Source organism: Malaclemys terrapin, chromosome 25 (assembly GCF_027887155.1).
Source record: "Malaclemys terrapin pileata isolate rMalTer1 chromosome 25, rMalTer1.hap1, whole genome shotgun sequence".
Classification (NCBI taxonomy): domain Eukaryota; kingdom Metazoa; phylum Chordata; order Testudines; family Emydidae; genus Malaclemys; species Malaclemys terrapin.
In genome coordinates this window covers 11,149,166-11,165,416 of record NC_071529.1, presented here as the reverse complement: position 1 = coordinate 11,165,416, position 16,251 = coordinate 11,149,166, and the positions used below count along the sequence as shown (strand labels likewise).

The following is a 16,251-nucleotide window of genomic DNA, read 5'->3' as shown; positions in this document are numbered from 1 at the left end:
GAAATTGAGTTTTCATTACAAAACAGAACAAGACCGAGTTTCTAGCTCTCATGGTTCTGGAGAAAAACCATGACCCGAGGTCACTCCCTGCTCAAAAACACAAAAGCCAAATAAAACCCTATATATTTTTTAAAGTCTCATGATTCTGGGGGGGGGGGGGGCCCGGTATGTGATTTTTGAACACTTGAAGTTGGCACTACCTTCCGCCAAATTTAATTGCGCCACACAGAAAGGCCAGTTAAACCTGATAAAAGAGGTCCCTTGTATATGAAACCTTTCTGAGAACATCAGTCAATTTTCTTTTACAGTAGTTGCCTGCTTCTAAAATATATGCATGGTAACGTATGGTTCAGATCATGTCGTATTTATACACATGCATTTATAGAGAGAGAGTGCAAAGCTACGTGGCAGATCAGTCTTTGAAAGAATACCAACAGAAGGGATCTGACTGCAAAAATATTTACAGCGTATTGTCTTTACGCAGATTAATTTGCACGAAGTGTAACGCACACACAGGCAAAAAAAAAGCACACTCAAACATACAGGAAGCAAAGCGTTGTCGCTTACAAAAGAAGCTGTCAGAAATGTTGATCTTAAAGCTTGCTTTTTTTTAAATGTTAAAGAACATATGCCCTTGTGTATGTTTTATTTTTCATTAATTAACACACACACACATATCCTGGACTTTGCAAGATGTTCTAACACAAGTTTTGGGGTTTTTTTTTTAAGTCTCTCCATGTTATGACATTTCAAGGTTTGTAGCCGGCACTTGTGTTTACAAAGGAGGGGAATTCCAGGCATGGCGATAGAACAGATATTTTAACAAAAAGTTATAAATATTGTCAAGTTGGTACTTTTTTCCTTGAGTTTTCAAACACATCATAAATCTAGGCTAGGTTTCTGCGTCTGAACCCTGCTTCCAACGGCACTCGAGCTTTCTGGCATGAAGGCAAAGAGGGTATTTTTTAAACTATATAAATAAAACTTAGTAAAATCATGGTGCACTCCATTAATTCAGGAACACTCCTCTTTGGCTTCAAAGGGGATCTTTTTCTTTACAGTACAGATAGTGTTTTTGCTGCTTTAATGATTTGCTACTAGCACTTGTCATAACTACATGGACCAAGTATGCGATACCAAGGAGCAGCGGTTAGTTCCGTCTCCTGTCCAACCCCGCTCCAATTCACATCAATAGGTTTGAGGCTTTACATAGAAAACTAGTTCATAAATCTAACATGGGAAGCCTTTGTAGAGCGCCAGTTAGTTAATGAAAGACGCTGTGCGCATGCCTCCGCTATACATACCTCCTGCATGAACCAGTGAACATTCAGTGACCCATAAAGTAGTGCGGAGCCAAGCCAAAATAAGTAGGGATGATATGGAGAAAATGTTACACATTTAATCTACATAAGTATATACACTATAAGATTAGTGGCCTGCAAAGACTTTCCACACAGTTACTTACCTAATCCTTTTATGGAGCACAACGGAGCCTAATTTTTAAGCTATGCTTTGCCCAAGTTCTCTTTATCCACATAATTTTCCACCCTGCTTTTCCACAGGGACGAAGACTAGGTTTGTAGTTAAGGTACGGGATTGGGATTCTGGTGATCTGGACTCAGTTCGTAGCTGGGACCTTCTTTGTGTCTCTCTGCACCTCAGGCCCGCATCTGGGGCTAACAATCCTGGCTTTCTCCCAATTTTTGCCTGTTTCATCTATTTAGATTAAGCACTTCCGGGCAAGAACGGTCTCTTAGAACACTCCTGTACAGCACCCAACACTAGGACTGGCTAAAAGTTTCCATCTAAAAACTTTTCTTTTTAAAACGGAAAATTGGGTTTTCAACAAGAATTTTTTTTGTTAAAGAAAAACGTCTGCGTTCAGAAAAAAAAAAAATTAAAACCAACAAGCTAAAATTTTCCACCTGGGTGGGGGACCACCGTTTTCCAGCCTGACTTGGCACAACGGGGCTCTCAATTTCATTTGGAACGACAACCTAGATACAGCAGTACGTGCAAATCCTAGTATTGAGGCATCTACCCCAGTGGTTTTCAACCTTTTTTCACGGGCAGACCCCTAATAAATTTTTGAATGGAGGTGCACGCCCCTTTGGAAATCTCAGTCTGCAGACCTCCAGCGGTCCACGGACCATCAGTTGAAAACCACTTATCTACCCTAAGTACCTGATTTGAGAGAACACTCAGGTCCTTGAAGTCTGAGTGCTTTCTAGCTGACTTGATTAGAAGGGGATTATCGCCTTGGTATGCAAGTGCTGACCCCACTCTAGGATTTGCACCAGCAATTCACTGTGAGCACAATATGGGAGCACTTAATTGTGGGAACAAACACCTACGTAGAGCACGGTGGTGAAAATCTGGTTCAACATGTACGGCTTTAATAACGATCCTTGCCTTTCTCCAATGTCTTTCACTTAAGGATCTCAAGGCACATTACAAACACGAGTAGACTAACCCTGCATCCCTTCTCCCTGACATAAGTAGGTTTTTTTTTATTACCCCAATTTTATAGATGGGGAAACAAAACACAGAGGGAAACTACTTGTCCATGCCCGGACAGGACAGTGCTCTCTTCTCCTTACTCCCTTCCCCCAATTCCTTCCTTTATCTATTTATTCCTAGATTCCCTTGCAGTACCAAGAAATGGCCTGTTGCCGTTCCCTGAGACCACTGGTTCCTGATGCACTCAAGCTGTTGCAGACAATTCAATGCAGGGAAAATGAGCAGGAGGAGAGGAGACAGAAAGAGCAGAGAGAAAACTTTGGGGGTGGGAGGCAGAGACTAAGTTGACTCATGACCTGTATGGATTTTTGCTGCCAACCCTCCTCGCATCTGTTTCCACAAAGGAAATATTGCAAGAGAAGACAGCAGGTACGTATCAAAAATATATGCCCGCGTATACAGAACGCTTCCCATCCGTCCCAGGCCTCTCCAAAAAAAGAGATGTGCCTTCCCGGTATTCTAAGCAGAGAGCACTTAGCCAAAAGATACCGAGTAGCCGTCATTGTGAGGGGTAGAAACACCCATCGTTTGGGTGACAGTGAATTAGGCCCTCTGAATCACACAACTTCCCCCACATTCAGCTACATCTTACACAAGTTGCCTTGAACACATTATCAGTGCCAGATCCGCATTCCACCTTCAACCGCTCTGGGAATTTCAGCCAGTTCCTATTAGAAGCCAACAAGTTTTGTTGGCTTCAGGCGTTCGAAGCTGTAACTGCCTGAAAGCTCACGGAGCATTGCTCCTCCTCTTTGAAAAGGGCAGTCGCTAGAAACCTTTCAGAGCGCTCAAACCCTATACGGAGGTTCCCCAAGAGCTTCTTCTTGTGGCATGCAAAATCCTGACTGTTTCTTAGAACCAGACTCCGCCCCTCCAGGGCCATTATTTCAATGCTCTGGGTTTCTAATAGGACCATTGATCAATGAATTGACTTTCTAAATGTTCCTTCATGTGTTCCGGGACACATGGGTAAAGCGTTCCAAAAACAACAGAGTCCAAGGAGAGGAATACTTGGGACGTCTCCAGCACTTGGCCTTGGAACACTCAGCCCAAAGCACTTTATGGAGGTTTGCTATTAGCACTCCATTTGGCAGCGAGGGGGGAAAAAAAAAAAAAACAGGGAGGCACAGAAAGGTTGGGGTCTACTAGGTCACACAGCAGTGAAGGGGAACAAAACCCACCCAGTCCCCTGGTCTAACCAATAGAGCCCACTGTATGGTAATGAGGTACATTTAGAAGACTATGGAAGTACATCAGAGCACTTCAAAGTATTATAAACCCATATTCTGAATAGGCAAATTTAGGCACAAAAAAGCTCACAGAAAGTCAGGGTTGGAAGGGACCTCAGGAGGTCATCTAGTCCAACCCCCTGCTCAAAGCAGGGCCAATCCCCAGACAGATTTTTGCCCCAGATCCCTAAATGGCCCCCTCAAGAATTGAACTCAACCCTAGGTTTAGCAGGCCAATGCTCAAACACTGAGCTATCCCTCCCCCCAAGAAACTTGCCCAGGGTCACAAAGCAAACTGGAGTCAGGGCAGGTGATTCCCAGGCCCTCGACTGAACCACCAGCCACTGCGGTCTCCTTAATACCTTCTCTCAGGTTAATGACCCTTCCCCAAACGGGGGGTCAGATTTACAACGTCACGTAGGCACCTGAAGATACATCAGTGCTTTTGTAAATTCCACTGCTGTGAGTTAAGATTCCTAGCTTAAAGCATATACATTCCTTTTGGAAATCTGGCCCTGTTCTACAAACCAAGCCAAAACCCTGCAGTGGCATTAACAAAAAAAAGGGAACAGTTGATGAGAACAAGAGCACTTGGAAGCATTTTTGCCCCCACCCTTTTTAAACTGTGTGAACTTCTCCCCCCTGCCCCACACACACAAAAAAAAAATCTAATTTTGAGCCCTTTTATGTGTTCTAATCCTCTCGTCTTTTTCTAATTTTGAACACAGCTGTCTGCTGTACTTTCTCGAATGACGCCAGATGCTAGGTTCATCAACCAAACCCACGAAAACAATGGTTTGAAAGCAATTAGAAGCACTGAGGCTCATATTAAAATGTGATAACACGGTTCTAGTGGGAATTGCAATGCTGCCGCACTTCTGGGCTGCCAGACAGACAGGATGCTTTGGAAGTGGGCCCTGATCGAGGAGGTAACGTACTGGAATTTCTATCTGGAGCAAATGAAGGATTAGCTGAGTGGGAATGCTCACATGGTTTTTTTTTTTTTTTTTTTTTTTTGTAGTATTATGGCCCCACCACCCATCTTGCCGGAATGCTGGTGGATTCTTGTGTTTGCACACACGTACCATAGTAATCATTGAAATAAAACACACACACACACACACACACTATTATTAATTTGTATTCTGGTAGCACCTAAAGGATCTGGATCCGGGATCAGTACTAAGTACTGCACAGACGTGTAAAGATAGGCGTAAGAGACAAGGGGACCAATTCAATTAGGAGACATTCCAGTTACAATTCCACTGGATAGGCAGAAGCAACTACCTACTCCTGTTGCTCTCAACGCGCAGGTACCCATCGGGGTTGAGATCGTTATTAGTGATACAGTAGCGGCGCGTGGCCACGTTATGCTACTACACATAAGAGACAGTCACTGCCCTGAAGGGCTTAAAAATCTAAAAAAGACCTCAGAGTGGGAAAACAGAAGCACCCAACAGGGAAGTGACATGCCCGAGGTCACATAGCAGAGCTGGGAATAGAACCCAGGCATCCTGGCTCCAGTCCCATGCCTTATCCACTAAGGCCACGCTGTCACTCCAGTGCAAACATTCTCTGGAGGTCACTTAACACTTGCACAAGCCATTCCTGGGCCTGCCCATGGCGTGTGTAGACCGGGCATCTTGGCCAGCACCATACACGGCTAGAGATCCGTTCCGTGAATCCTGGGGGAAAAGCAGTGCGGATTGCTCCCAAAGCCCCACCCCTCTGCCAACCCCTCCCACAACTTTGCCACCCCCCTCATGCTGAGTGGCTAAGGCTCCCCACCTGCTAAACTTGCACCGGGGCCCAATCAAACCGATGACAACCCCTGCCCCTCAGAATGGATAAGCTGCACTCACCTCGGGGCAGAAATTCCAAGTGGTACCTGCAAGACAAGAAAAGAGAACAGGCATAAACATACACGTGACACTGCACCCCGTAATCTTTATAGTGATATTATTAGGATATGGTTTGGGCATAATTATGATACATTTTATGCAAGTCAAGTCATGCGAGGTGCCATTGGAGAAGTTACAGTTTGCTGAATATGATTATCCTATTTGAATGCATGTACCGTTTTTGTATCTGAAGTTATGAATATTGACTATGTATCTGTATTTCAAATGTAGTTAAACCTGGGTAATGCCCACTAGACAAGACGCTGTCAGTCTAGATAGCTGATTGGGAAGGGCCTATTCAGGGCAATGAGCCATTAGGGAAAACAGGCCGTAGGAGAAGCTTTTCTCCCACCCGGTGAGCTTGCAGACAGACTGAGAGTGTTGGCTGCTATGACTCTACAAGGACATGTGACCAGGTCACATGTTGCTGGACTCCATCTTGGGATGTCAATATTTTTCCACAGACCGGTCTGGGAACCAAGCTTTGGAACAAAGGGTTCCCGCCATATGCAAAAGCTATATAAGGGGTTCTTCACTCCCCACACAAGGAGACTCCCGGAAACACCTGAGGAACAAAGACTGAAGTGGGAGAAGTGCTGGACCCAGGCTAAAGGGATTTCTAGCCTGTGGATGAAACACCTGGGCATTTCAAGCTGTAAAGCATTGTGCCTTGAGAATCTACAAGTCTGCCTGTACCATCAGTTTGGATATGAATAGCAGATTCTCACCCTATCTATTTAGTATATTCTGCTCAGTTTGTGTTTTTGTTTATTTGCTAGGTAATCCGCTTTGATCGGTTTGCTATCACTATGATCACATCACATCTATCTTTTGTAGCTAATAAACTTGTTTTTGTTTTAATCTAAACCAGTGAGCTTTGACTGGAGTGCTTGGGGGAAGTCTCTGCTTGGTTACCACACGTGTTCATTGTTCTCGTCACATTGAGGGAGAGTCGGACCGGGTATTAAACCCATATACTGGCCAGATTTGGCCAGGGCAGGACGGTACCGCTCTGGTCTCCCAGATGGTTAGAAAGCCTGCGTGTAACTGCAGCTGTGTGAATGCTGGTGAAAGTGCAGGCTGGAGGACTTTGCAGCTTGTCACGGCAGTACAGTGTGAGAGGGAGCCCAGGCTGGTGGGTCAGGGGGCTTAGTGGTACCCCAGTTACAGGTGGCACCCCGGGGGGAACCCGTCACAATACATTATCATCTTAATTATTTGTTCCACTCTGGCGGGCAACAGACAGAGGGAAGAATAATGCCAGACACATGGCCAGGGATTCGGTAAGCGTCCAAAATGTGCTTCTTGCAAAGGATGCTTCAGGAGAAGCTAATTGGCCTTCTTGAGATTCTGTACCATGTAAAGACCCTGAGTCAAGGACGATTTGATTCCAGAAGCTCCTAAACCTTTTCATATTATGGATCATTTCTTAAAAGCCCAGAGACTTTTCCAGGATCTCTCCTGTCCCAGCCTCACACCCACCACCACCATCACCCCCCATCTCACATCTTCCTTGTTGTAACTACGGGGCTCGGTTACATGAACAAACTAATTTAAATGGAGGAACAATAATAAGGAAATTAGATTAATAAACTCATGACAAAGCAGCCTCTTTCTGTACCGCCCCCATTTTGTACCTGTGTCGTTTATTCTGCCCCACCCTGCCCTAGACACAGGACTTCATATTTATTGAAACTAAATCTCTCCCGGCATCTGTAGCCCCAGTGCCATTGTGCAATGGACAGAAAGAGGATGGAATTAGACAAAAACGCATTTGCTGAAGCCTTATTATTTGCCCTTCTTTAGCATCATCCAATCAAGCGCTACACAACTGTCAGGTTGTTAAAACTCATCCCCCCCACAGCACTTCAGTTCTCTAATGCGGCCGTTCTCGGGGGTCGTTCACACGGCAACTTACTGCGCCGCGAGCAAGGACAGGAACCTACAGCACATCCGCTGGCCGTGCGGGAACGTCCCAGGTGGACACTGCAGCAGCGCGGCGAAAGTTGCGGAGTGCTCTGTTCTGTCAGAGCACTGCACACTAGGACGCTCGCTACACCACAGCAGTGTCCACACAGCACGTTACTGCGCAGCAAACTGGTGCGCTGGAGAGTCACAACTGGGCTTGCCACGCCAACAAGCCCTAATCTAACCGGGAACCCCTTTTTTGCCATGTAGTGGGGAGACCCCTCGCAGCGAGCAATGCAGGGAGAGCACAACTCCCGGGTCAAAAACCTTGCAATAGTGCAAGCACAGCTAGTATATATTTGGTCGTGCCACATTTATTACTTGTGATATAGTAGTGCCCAGAGCACCCAACAGAGATCAAGGCCCCCGTTGCGTTGGATCCTGCGCAGACATGTAGGGAGGAACTGTCCCTAAAGAGCTTACAATCCGAACAGACTAGACAGAAAAGGGAAAGGAGAGGAAATGGGTCCAGACTTGCAGGTCAGGAGCTGAACCCAGATCTAAATTCCTGTGCCCCATGGACTGTTCATTGAAAAACACTGCACCACGCCACTATCTTCATCTGCTTTGTCCCCCTTTCCTCCACGCTACAGGGGATGAATGCTCAGAGGAGCTTCCTTTTGGGTTGTTTAATAGAAGAACGTCACGGATAAAAATCTCAAAACACAGGGGTCGTCGGCTGGCCCCACGCAAGGAGGCTCTTTGAAATAGCCCAGCTTTGGAGGGAAAGCCACAGAATGACCTATTCACAGGCAGCTTGCCCACTCTAAAGGGCCGAGTCTATGGTTATCAATGGCAAGAATCCAGTCTATCTAAATCCAATCCACTTGTTTCCTCATTAAAAGCTTTCATGAAGAAAATGATTTAACACAAACGTGCGAGCAACTGACGCAGATTAATTAGAAAATAATAACTGACTCCCGACGAAGGGCAGAATATTTATTTCAGTCCTTTGCTTTGGACAAAATGCATGTGCGGAAAAGGAAGAGATTGCATCTAGAACACAGACTGCAATATTTAATCAGTGATAAAAAGCTACTGTGCGTTATATTGGAAAAAGAGACACCCAACCCTGTCTTACGCTCCCTGTCTCTAGTGTTTTATACGCTGGACGCTTTCGAAACTCTAGGGTGGGGTTCATTTTACCCACTTTCCATGTTTCACTATGGAATCTCTTCACCTTACCCTATCTGAAGTCATATGCACCTGCTCCACCAACATTTCTTTGTCCCGACAAACTCAACCGCTTCTCCATCCCCTCCCTGGAATTTTTCTCAGTTGGGATGGTCCATATTTCACTTATAATGTCCTACCCTCAGGATTTCCTTTTCCTCAGTGCCACAGATTTAGAGACTACAGATGAAACTCCTCATAGATACAAGCAATCAGAAAAGGAATTGTTGCTGTTGAACAATGCAAGGCCCTTATGTTCCCTTCCAGGCCGAAGCCTGTTTCCCCCACAGCTCTGTGGAACCCAGAAATGAAGGACCAAGCAAACAAATTAAAGCCAGTCTCCCACACAGCACAGTAGAGTACCCAGCAGACCAGGAAAACTCAGTTTTAGAGAGTGATGCACCTTGAGTTGTGACCATTTTAGGAGGAGCGGACAGAATTCCAATCACTCCTTTCACGTGAAATTCAAAAGCACAGTTGCAAATCACCATCACCAACAATTTGCAAACCACCATCACCTACACTGTGTCTTTCTGACTCAGACAAAAGGTACCTCTACCTGACCAGCATAAAAGAAATAAGAATGGTGGCTCAGGGATCACTCTAATTAGACTTTTCTGCAAAATTTAATCTCAGGAAGGACTGAGGTTTTTAAGACTAGGAAGGACATCAGTGTCAATTTTACAATACTCGTCACGTCTACAGCACCTTCTATGCTGAGGTCTGAAAGACTAACACTTCAACAAGCCACACAGCCAAGCAAAATAGGTCAGCATTATTATCCCGTTTGACAGACGAACCCATGGTGCAGAGAGGTGAAGTGACTTGCCCAAGGTCTCACAGCAAGTCAGTGGCGGAGGCCAGGAATAGAACAGTCTTCCTGATCCCCATTCCTGTGCCTTAACTATCATTATTAAACATAGATTTCACAGAGCTTAAGGCCAGAAGTAGCCATTAGCTCATCTATTCTGACCTTCTGTCCATCACAGGCCTTTAAATTTCACCCAGATGCCCCCTCCTGCTGAACCTAATTACTTTAGTTAGATTAAAGCATTTCAGTCCTTGGGAGACTAAACCGTTGTGTGCCACAGACAAAGAAAAGAAGAGACCTGGGTGCCACCAACATCCGAGGTCCCTGCACTGGTAGGGGACTGAATAGGCAAAAGAGGCCCAGATGATCCTAGGAGATGATCCACATCCATGCTGCAGAGGAATGCCGAAAAACCCCAAAGCCCCTGCCAATCTGACCTAGGGGCAAATTCCTCCCTGATCCCAAATGTGGCAGGCAGTCTGTGAGCAAGACAAACCAGCCTGGGATCTAAGAAAGAGAATTCTCTGGGCCATCTCAGAGCACTGCCCCACCCCACGGTGTTGGGTGTCCAACCTGATACTTCAGAGGTAGGCAAAAAACAAAACAACCCCCCCCCCCCAATTAATTAGGTCAACTGTGTATTTGGGGGCGGGGGGAGCACCACATGGGAAGTCTTCCTGACCACTGCAGGCTGAAGCCCTGAAGCATAAGATTTGATTGGAATGTATTAAGATGGTGAATACGATGTTTACATTTTGGGAATACCTAGAGGCCAACTATGTCAGGTCTCCATTGTGCGAGGCACTCTACAAACACAGTAAGTGAAGGTCATTGTCTCAAAGAGTTTACAATCTAGAGAAAAAGACAACAAGCAGATAGGACAAACCAACCAACCCGGGTAACAAATATAGGTGAGCAACTACAAGACCATCCTCTCCCTCCAAGAGTATCCCACAGCTCAGAATTTTCCCTTTCACGAGTCTTACTGTTGGGGTTTGCCTTTGCACACCATGACAATCTTGACCCTCGCTTTTCATCATGGCCCTCCCCTCATCCCCAAACTCTGTTATAGGACCATGTTGAAGTGGTCCACTCGGTCCTCTCAATTCTAGCTCCTCTCAGAGTGGAGACATTTTCATATCTCCGTTCACCCGGCTCAGCATCCTCCCAGAGCAGAGAGATTTTTGTCTCCTGAGCAGCTAACGATTCCGAGACAAGGACGGAGGGAAAAAAAAAAAATCACTTCTTGTTTTGTGAACTTTTGTCTCTTGTGCTTGAGAGACTGTCCTAATCTCCCCTGAACATGTTTTAGTGATAACATTTACTGCACCAGGACCAAAACGATTTTCTGTCACTTTCAATTCCAGTTCAATAAACGTATCAGAGCTTTGTTTCTAACCTCTGTCATTTTTAATACAGTAAAATGGTTTTTAAAAATGTAAAATTGAGTTCCATTTCCTACTGGACCAGCAATCTTACGTTAGCTTCATTCTTATCAAATTTACAAAAAAAAAAATAAAAAAAAATTGTTTCTTTTTTTTTTTAATGTAAAGAAACAGTCGAAACCTCAAATCTCATTAGATCAATGCATGCTTTTAGTCTCACGCTTTAATCATTTTCACTCTAGAAAGAGTAAGTGCAGAAGAAAAGTTAGTTTCCTTTTTTTTAAAAAAGTCCAGGAGGAAAGACCTCTTGTGGTCTAGACACAGGACTGACAGTCAGAAAAATCAAGGTTCCAATTCCTGACTCTGCCACAACTTCATGTGCGACTTCGAATAAGTTGCTTACTCTGCCTGGGTGAAATGAATCCTTGTGCCGACGGACAGCCCAGTGCCTAAGCCCCACTTAAATTCTCAAAAGCAGGCTTAAAGGGAGATTTAAGTGGTTAGCTTTGCTGACCCTCTGCACAGAGTTTCACCGCGTGTGAAATGCCTTTACTGGTGTTTGCAGAGCGCTTTGAGATCCCTGCATGGAAGCTTCTATAGAGGTGCTAACCAAACTCAAACGGTGATCACGGGTGTGGACCTTTCCATTCACGTGCGGAGTCATTTGAGAAATGTGACAATCTGGGAAAATCCCCTCCAAAATTTGCCTACTGACAACTCTGATGTCGAATACGGTCACCCCATTAGAAAGTACAACTGTAGGCCACGTGCAGTCTTCCCAAAGTGTACCCAGCGAACCAGAGCTAAAGGAGGAATTTAGCAAAGCAGTCAGGGAAATCATCTCCTGCCAGTCAGTGAAATACAATAGGAAAATGGAGCAAGGGGCCAGTTTTCATTTTTGTTCTCAGGTGGGCTACTTCCATCAGCATTCCCAGGGCTTTAAAGTACCGTGTCAATAGGCAGCAAGTAGATCCGCTTGCCTGGACCAGGAGACTGGTGGCCCTGGGAGACTAGCCACCAGGAAATTTCTTTAGCTGAAAATAATTATGTGGCAACAATTGATTCTTGCAAATAAAGCATTAACTTTAAAAATTCTAAGTGTTTGACTTGCCTTGTTACACCCTAACGATGTACCCAATGGGATGCGTGAAGGACCAAGGGCCCAATCCGGATCTCAGACCACTGCAGCTGTACGAGGGAATTAACTCACATTAAATCGCTCACCAGTGAGACATCAGAATCAGGCCCAAAGACTCAGCGGTAGCTAACAATCCCTAGGTTTCACAAGACATTCAACGTCATTTGTCCTTATGTGTCCCATTACAGTAGTTTTATTTAGCATGGTTATTTTTGTCCCCATTTAACCATTCCACCTAGGCACTCTATATTTAGTTTAGCCATCAGCAGCGAGAGGGGTCCCCTAGGAAGGAGGAAAGATGCTGCCCTGTACTGCTGAGCGCTCCAGCGGGGAAAGAAAAAAAGAAGTGAAGCAGCAATCTACCTTAGAGCGAGGGAAATAGACGAGGGGTAAGAAAGGGAAGAGAGTCACCAAATGATTTAGTGTCTGGGATGTAAAACAAACTACAAAAAAAATTCTCTGTTACAAGGAGAACTTTGATGTGACATGTGAATCAAAGGTCTAACCCAGAGAAACATCTGATTTCCATTATAAAGCCAAGGAACTAGTGATGCACTGCTAAAATTTTAACACAGATCTCCCATGAACATTTCCTCCCCCCACTTAGCTTGCTATATACCACTTCCTTCCCCAGATCTCATAGAATTGAAGGTCAGAAGGGACCACCAAGATCATCTAGTTTGACCTCCTGCACAACGCAGGGCACAGAACCTCACCCACCCACTCCTATAATAGGCCCATAACCTCTGGCTGAGTTACTGAGGTCCTCGGTATGACAAGGGATGGACCACTCGATAATTGCCCTGTTCTGTTCATTCCTACTGAAGGATCTGGCACTGGCCACTGTCAGAAAACAGGACATTGGGCTAGATGGACCATTGGTCTGACCCAGTCTGGCCATTCTTATGTTCTTAATCTTGATTTAACGACTTCAAGTTACAGAGAATCCACCATTTACTCTAGTTCAAACCAGCAAGTGACTCGCTGCGGAAGGTGGCTAAAAACACCCCAAGGTCACTGGCAATCTGGCCTGAGGGAAAACCCTAAACATAGCTATTATTTAAACCCTGAGCATGTGGCCGAGACCCAGCCAGACGCACCCAATCAGAAGTGCATGCATTGTACCAAAACAGGATTCTGCTAGTTTGTTCTATTTAAATAGAATCATAGAATATCAGGGTTGGAAGGGACCTGAGGAGGTATCTAGTCCAACCCCCTGCTCAAAGCAGGACCAATCCCCAGACAGATTTTTGCCCCAGATCCCTAAATGGCCCCCTCAAGGATTGAACTCACAACCCTGGGTTTAGCAGGCCAATGCTCAAACCAAATAAAAACATTCTCGCAACCATACAGCCAATGAGGTTATGCATTAAACTTATACATAAGCTGCACTTTACGGCAAACGTTTATACTTTGCTCCTGAAAGACATCATAGGGCCTGATTCGAATGTATTAACATTCCAGTAGCAACCTACAGGCCCTATGCAAGCCTGGAGCCTGATCAGATGTATATACGCAAAGAGGACGCACTCTAAATAGATACGATAAACAGAGTGGAAATGAAGCAGAGTTGTCTTTGTTTTGCAGATGGGGAACTGAATGACCAGATTTTCAAGACAGTTCAGCTCCCACATAGGTAGGCTTGGAAGAATTCATTTCTTATCATCATTTAGGAATCATTAAAAATAGGACAGAGAATAAGACTGAGAATATATTATTGCCCTTATATAAATCGATGGTACGCCCTCATCTCGAATACTGCGTACAGATGTGGTCTCCTCATCTCAAAAAAAGATATACTGGCACTAGAAAAGGTTCAGAAAAGGGCAACTAAAATGATTAAGGGTTTGGAACGGGTCCCATATGAGGAGAGATTAAAGAGGCTAGGACTCTTCAGCTTGGAAAAGAGGAGACTAAGAGGGGATATGATAGAGGTATATAAAATCATGAGTGATGTGGAGAAAGTGGATAAGGAAAAGTTATTTACTTATTCCCATAATACAAGAACTAGGGGTCATCAAATGAAATTAATAGGCAGCAGGTTTAAAACAAATAAAAGGAAGTTCTTCTTCACGCAGCGCACAGTCAACTTGTGGAACTCCATACCTGAGGAGGTTGTGAAGGCTAGGACTGTAACAGAGTTTAAAAGAGAACTGGATAAATTCATGGTGGTTAAATCCATTAATGGCTATTAGCCAGGACAGGTAAGGAATGGTGTCCCTAGCCTCTGTTTGTCAGAGGGTGGAGATGGATGGCAGGAGAGAGATCACTTGATCATTGTCTGTTAGGTTCACTCCCTCTGGGGCACCTGGCATTGCCCACTGTCGGTAGACAGGATACTGGGCTAGATGGACCTTTGGTCTGACCCGGTACGGCCATTCTTATGTTCTTATTTCAACACATAAGAACAAAGTTGTTGTTTTTTTAAATCATTCACAGGACGTTACAGAGGGGATCAGACAATTATTTAAGGACAGTCATTTTGCTATTCAACAAGTCACAGCTTTATGAGCGTTAAAACACAAGTTGTCAACATCACATGTCAAAACATGACGGACATAACCTTCAATCAAACTCGAATAAGTTCTCAAGCCGCTTTTTTGCCCATCTGTACATTCTGATTATCGAAAGAAATATTTCTTCGGCGCTGTGTGTGTGTGTGTGTGTGTGTGTATATATACGGTGACATTCACTGATAATCTAATTCTGCTGAGATGATATATAAGCTCCTAATGCCATTTACCACCACCTAGGAGCCAGACCTGCTGCTGGCTGCTTCCGGGGCGCAGTGCAGTCCGCGGTACCAGGACAGGCAGGAAGCCGGCCTTAGCATCCCACTGTGCCGCTGACTGGGAGCCACCTGAGGAAAGCCCACACCCTAATCCCCTGTCCCAGCCCTGAGCCCCCCCCACAAACCCAGAGGCCCTTCCTGCACCCCAAATCCCTCAGGTCACGGGCATCAACAATTTTCTTCAACTGGGTGACCAGAAAAAGATAGTTTGAAAGTCACTGATCTAGAGGATTTCAACAATAAAGCTCAAAGCCCTTCACAAAGGTCAGTATCATTAGCCCCACTTTACAGAAGGGGAAACAGGCAGAGAGGTGAAGTGACACGCCCAAGGCCATACAGCAGGTCAGTGGCAGAGCCAGGAATGGAATGCGTTTTTCCAAAATCCAAACCCAGTGCCTTAATCACAGGATTAAACCTTACACTGGTGTAATGCCAGCTGACCGAATGAGAGCTACTCCTGGCTCTCCCCAGTCGAGGCAAGATCAGAATCAGTCCTAAAATTACTGATCAGCACTGCAAGGTATGGCGCACCCTCCACCCCCGTTGTCTGCCACAGCTGATCCTGAGAGTTGCCGGACAAGACCCCTCTCCCCAGCTGGCAGATCACAATCGCTAACGAATGAGTCAAATAGACAACAAAGCTGTTGGGCTAGATACAAAAATCATCAACTGAGATTCTGTGGCCTGCGTTGTGCAAAGGCTTTGTTTTGAGGATCATAATGCTCTCTTCTGGCCTTAAAAGGTCTATAAATATAAACCCCACTTTCCTCTCAGACTCATTTTCGGCAGGAACCATAAAATCCAGTCAGGTTACAATCAAATTTCCTGCATTTTCTTGTCCAATTAAGAACACTAACATCACCACAGATATTAAATAGATATTTCAAGGCTGAGTCTAATTTGTTTGGTGCACAATAGTTGTTGGTTTTTAATGTTGGGGGGTGGAAATCAATGCTGAACAAGATTTCAGAAGGGGGGGGGAAGGAGAGGAGGGGGGAGGAATTTGGGAGCTCACCATTAGCCAGGTCAGCTTATGAACCATTTCAAATGCATTTCTCAGCTAAACGTTACAGAAGCGGCAGCAGCTCTGCAAAGACTCTGGTTACCCAGTCTCCATAATTTACAGGCCTCAGGTTTCAGATTAACAATGCATCCACGAGGAAATGGATGGGAAACAGGGGTAATTTTATCAGCTGGAATGGCAAATGATGCAAATTACTGAAAGGATCATAACCCGGAAGGCACCAAAGTGTGTTACTGGAAGAGTGCAGGGGTCCAAAGTCATCCCACATATAAATCAATCAGGTTGCACCTGGTTTGAATTTGGCTCTGAGA

General features: G+C 45.0%; 1 protein-coding gene across 1 annotated transcript in view; it reads right to left on the bottom strand.

Moving 5' to 3' along the window:
• SKAP1 (src kinase associated phosphoprotein 1) overlaps positions 1–16,251 on the bottom strand; it is a 235,089-nt gene that overhangs the window by 201,129 nt on the left and 17,709 nt on the right. Inside the window, exon 3 of the mRNA XM_054014447.1 lies at positions 5,612–5,637. Coding sequence (XP_053870422.1) covers positions 5,612–5,637 — 26 coding nt within the window. The remainder of the gene's footprint in view (positions 1–5,611; positions 5,638–16,251) is intronic.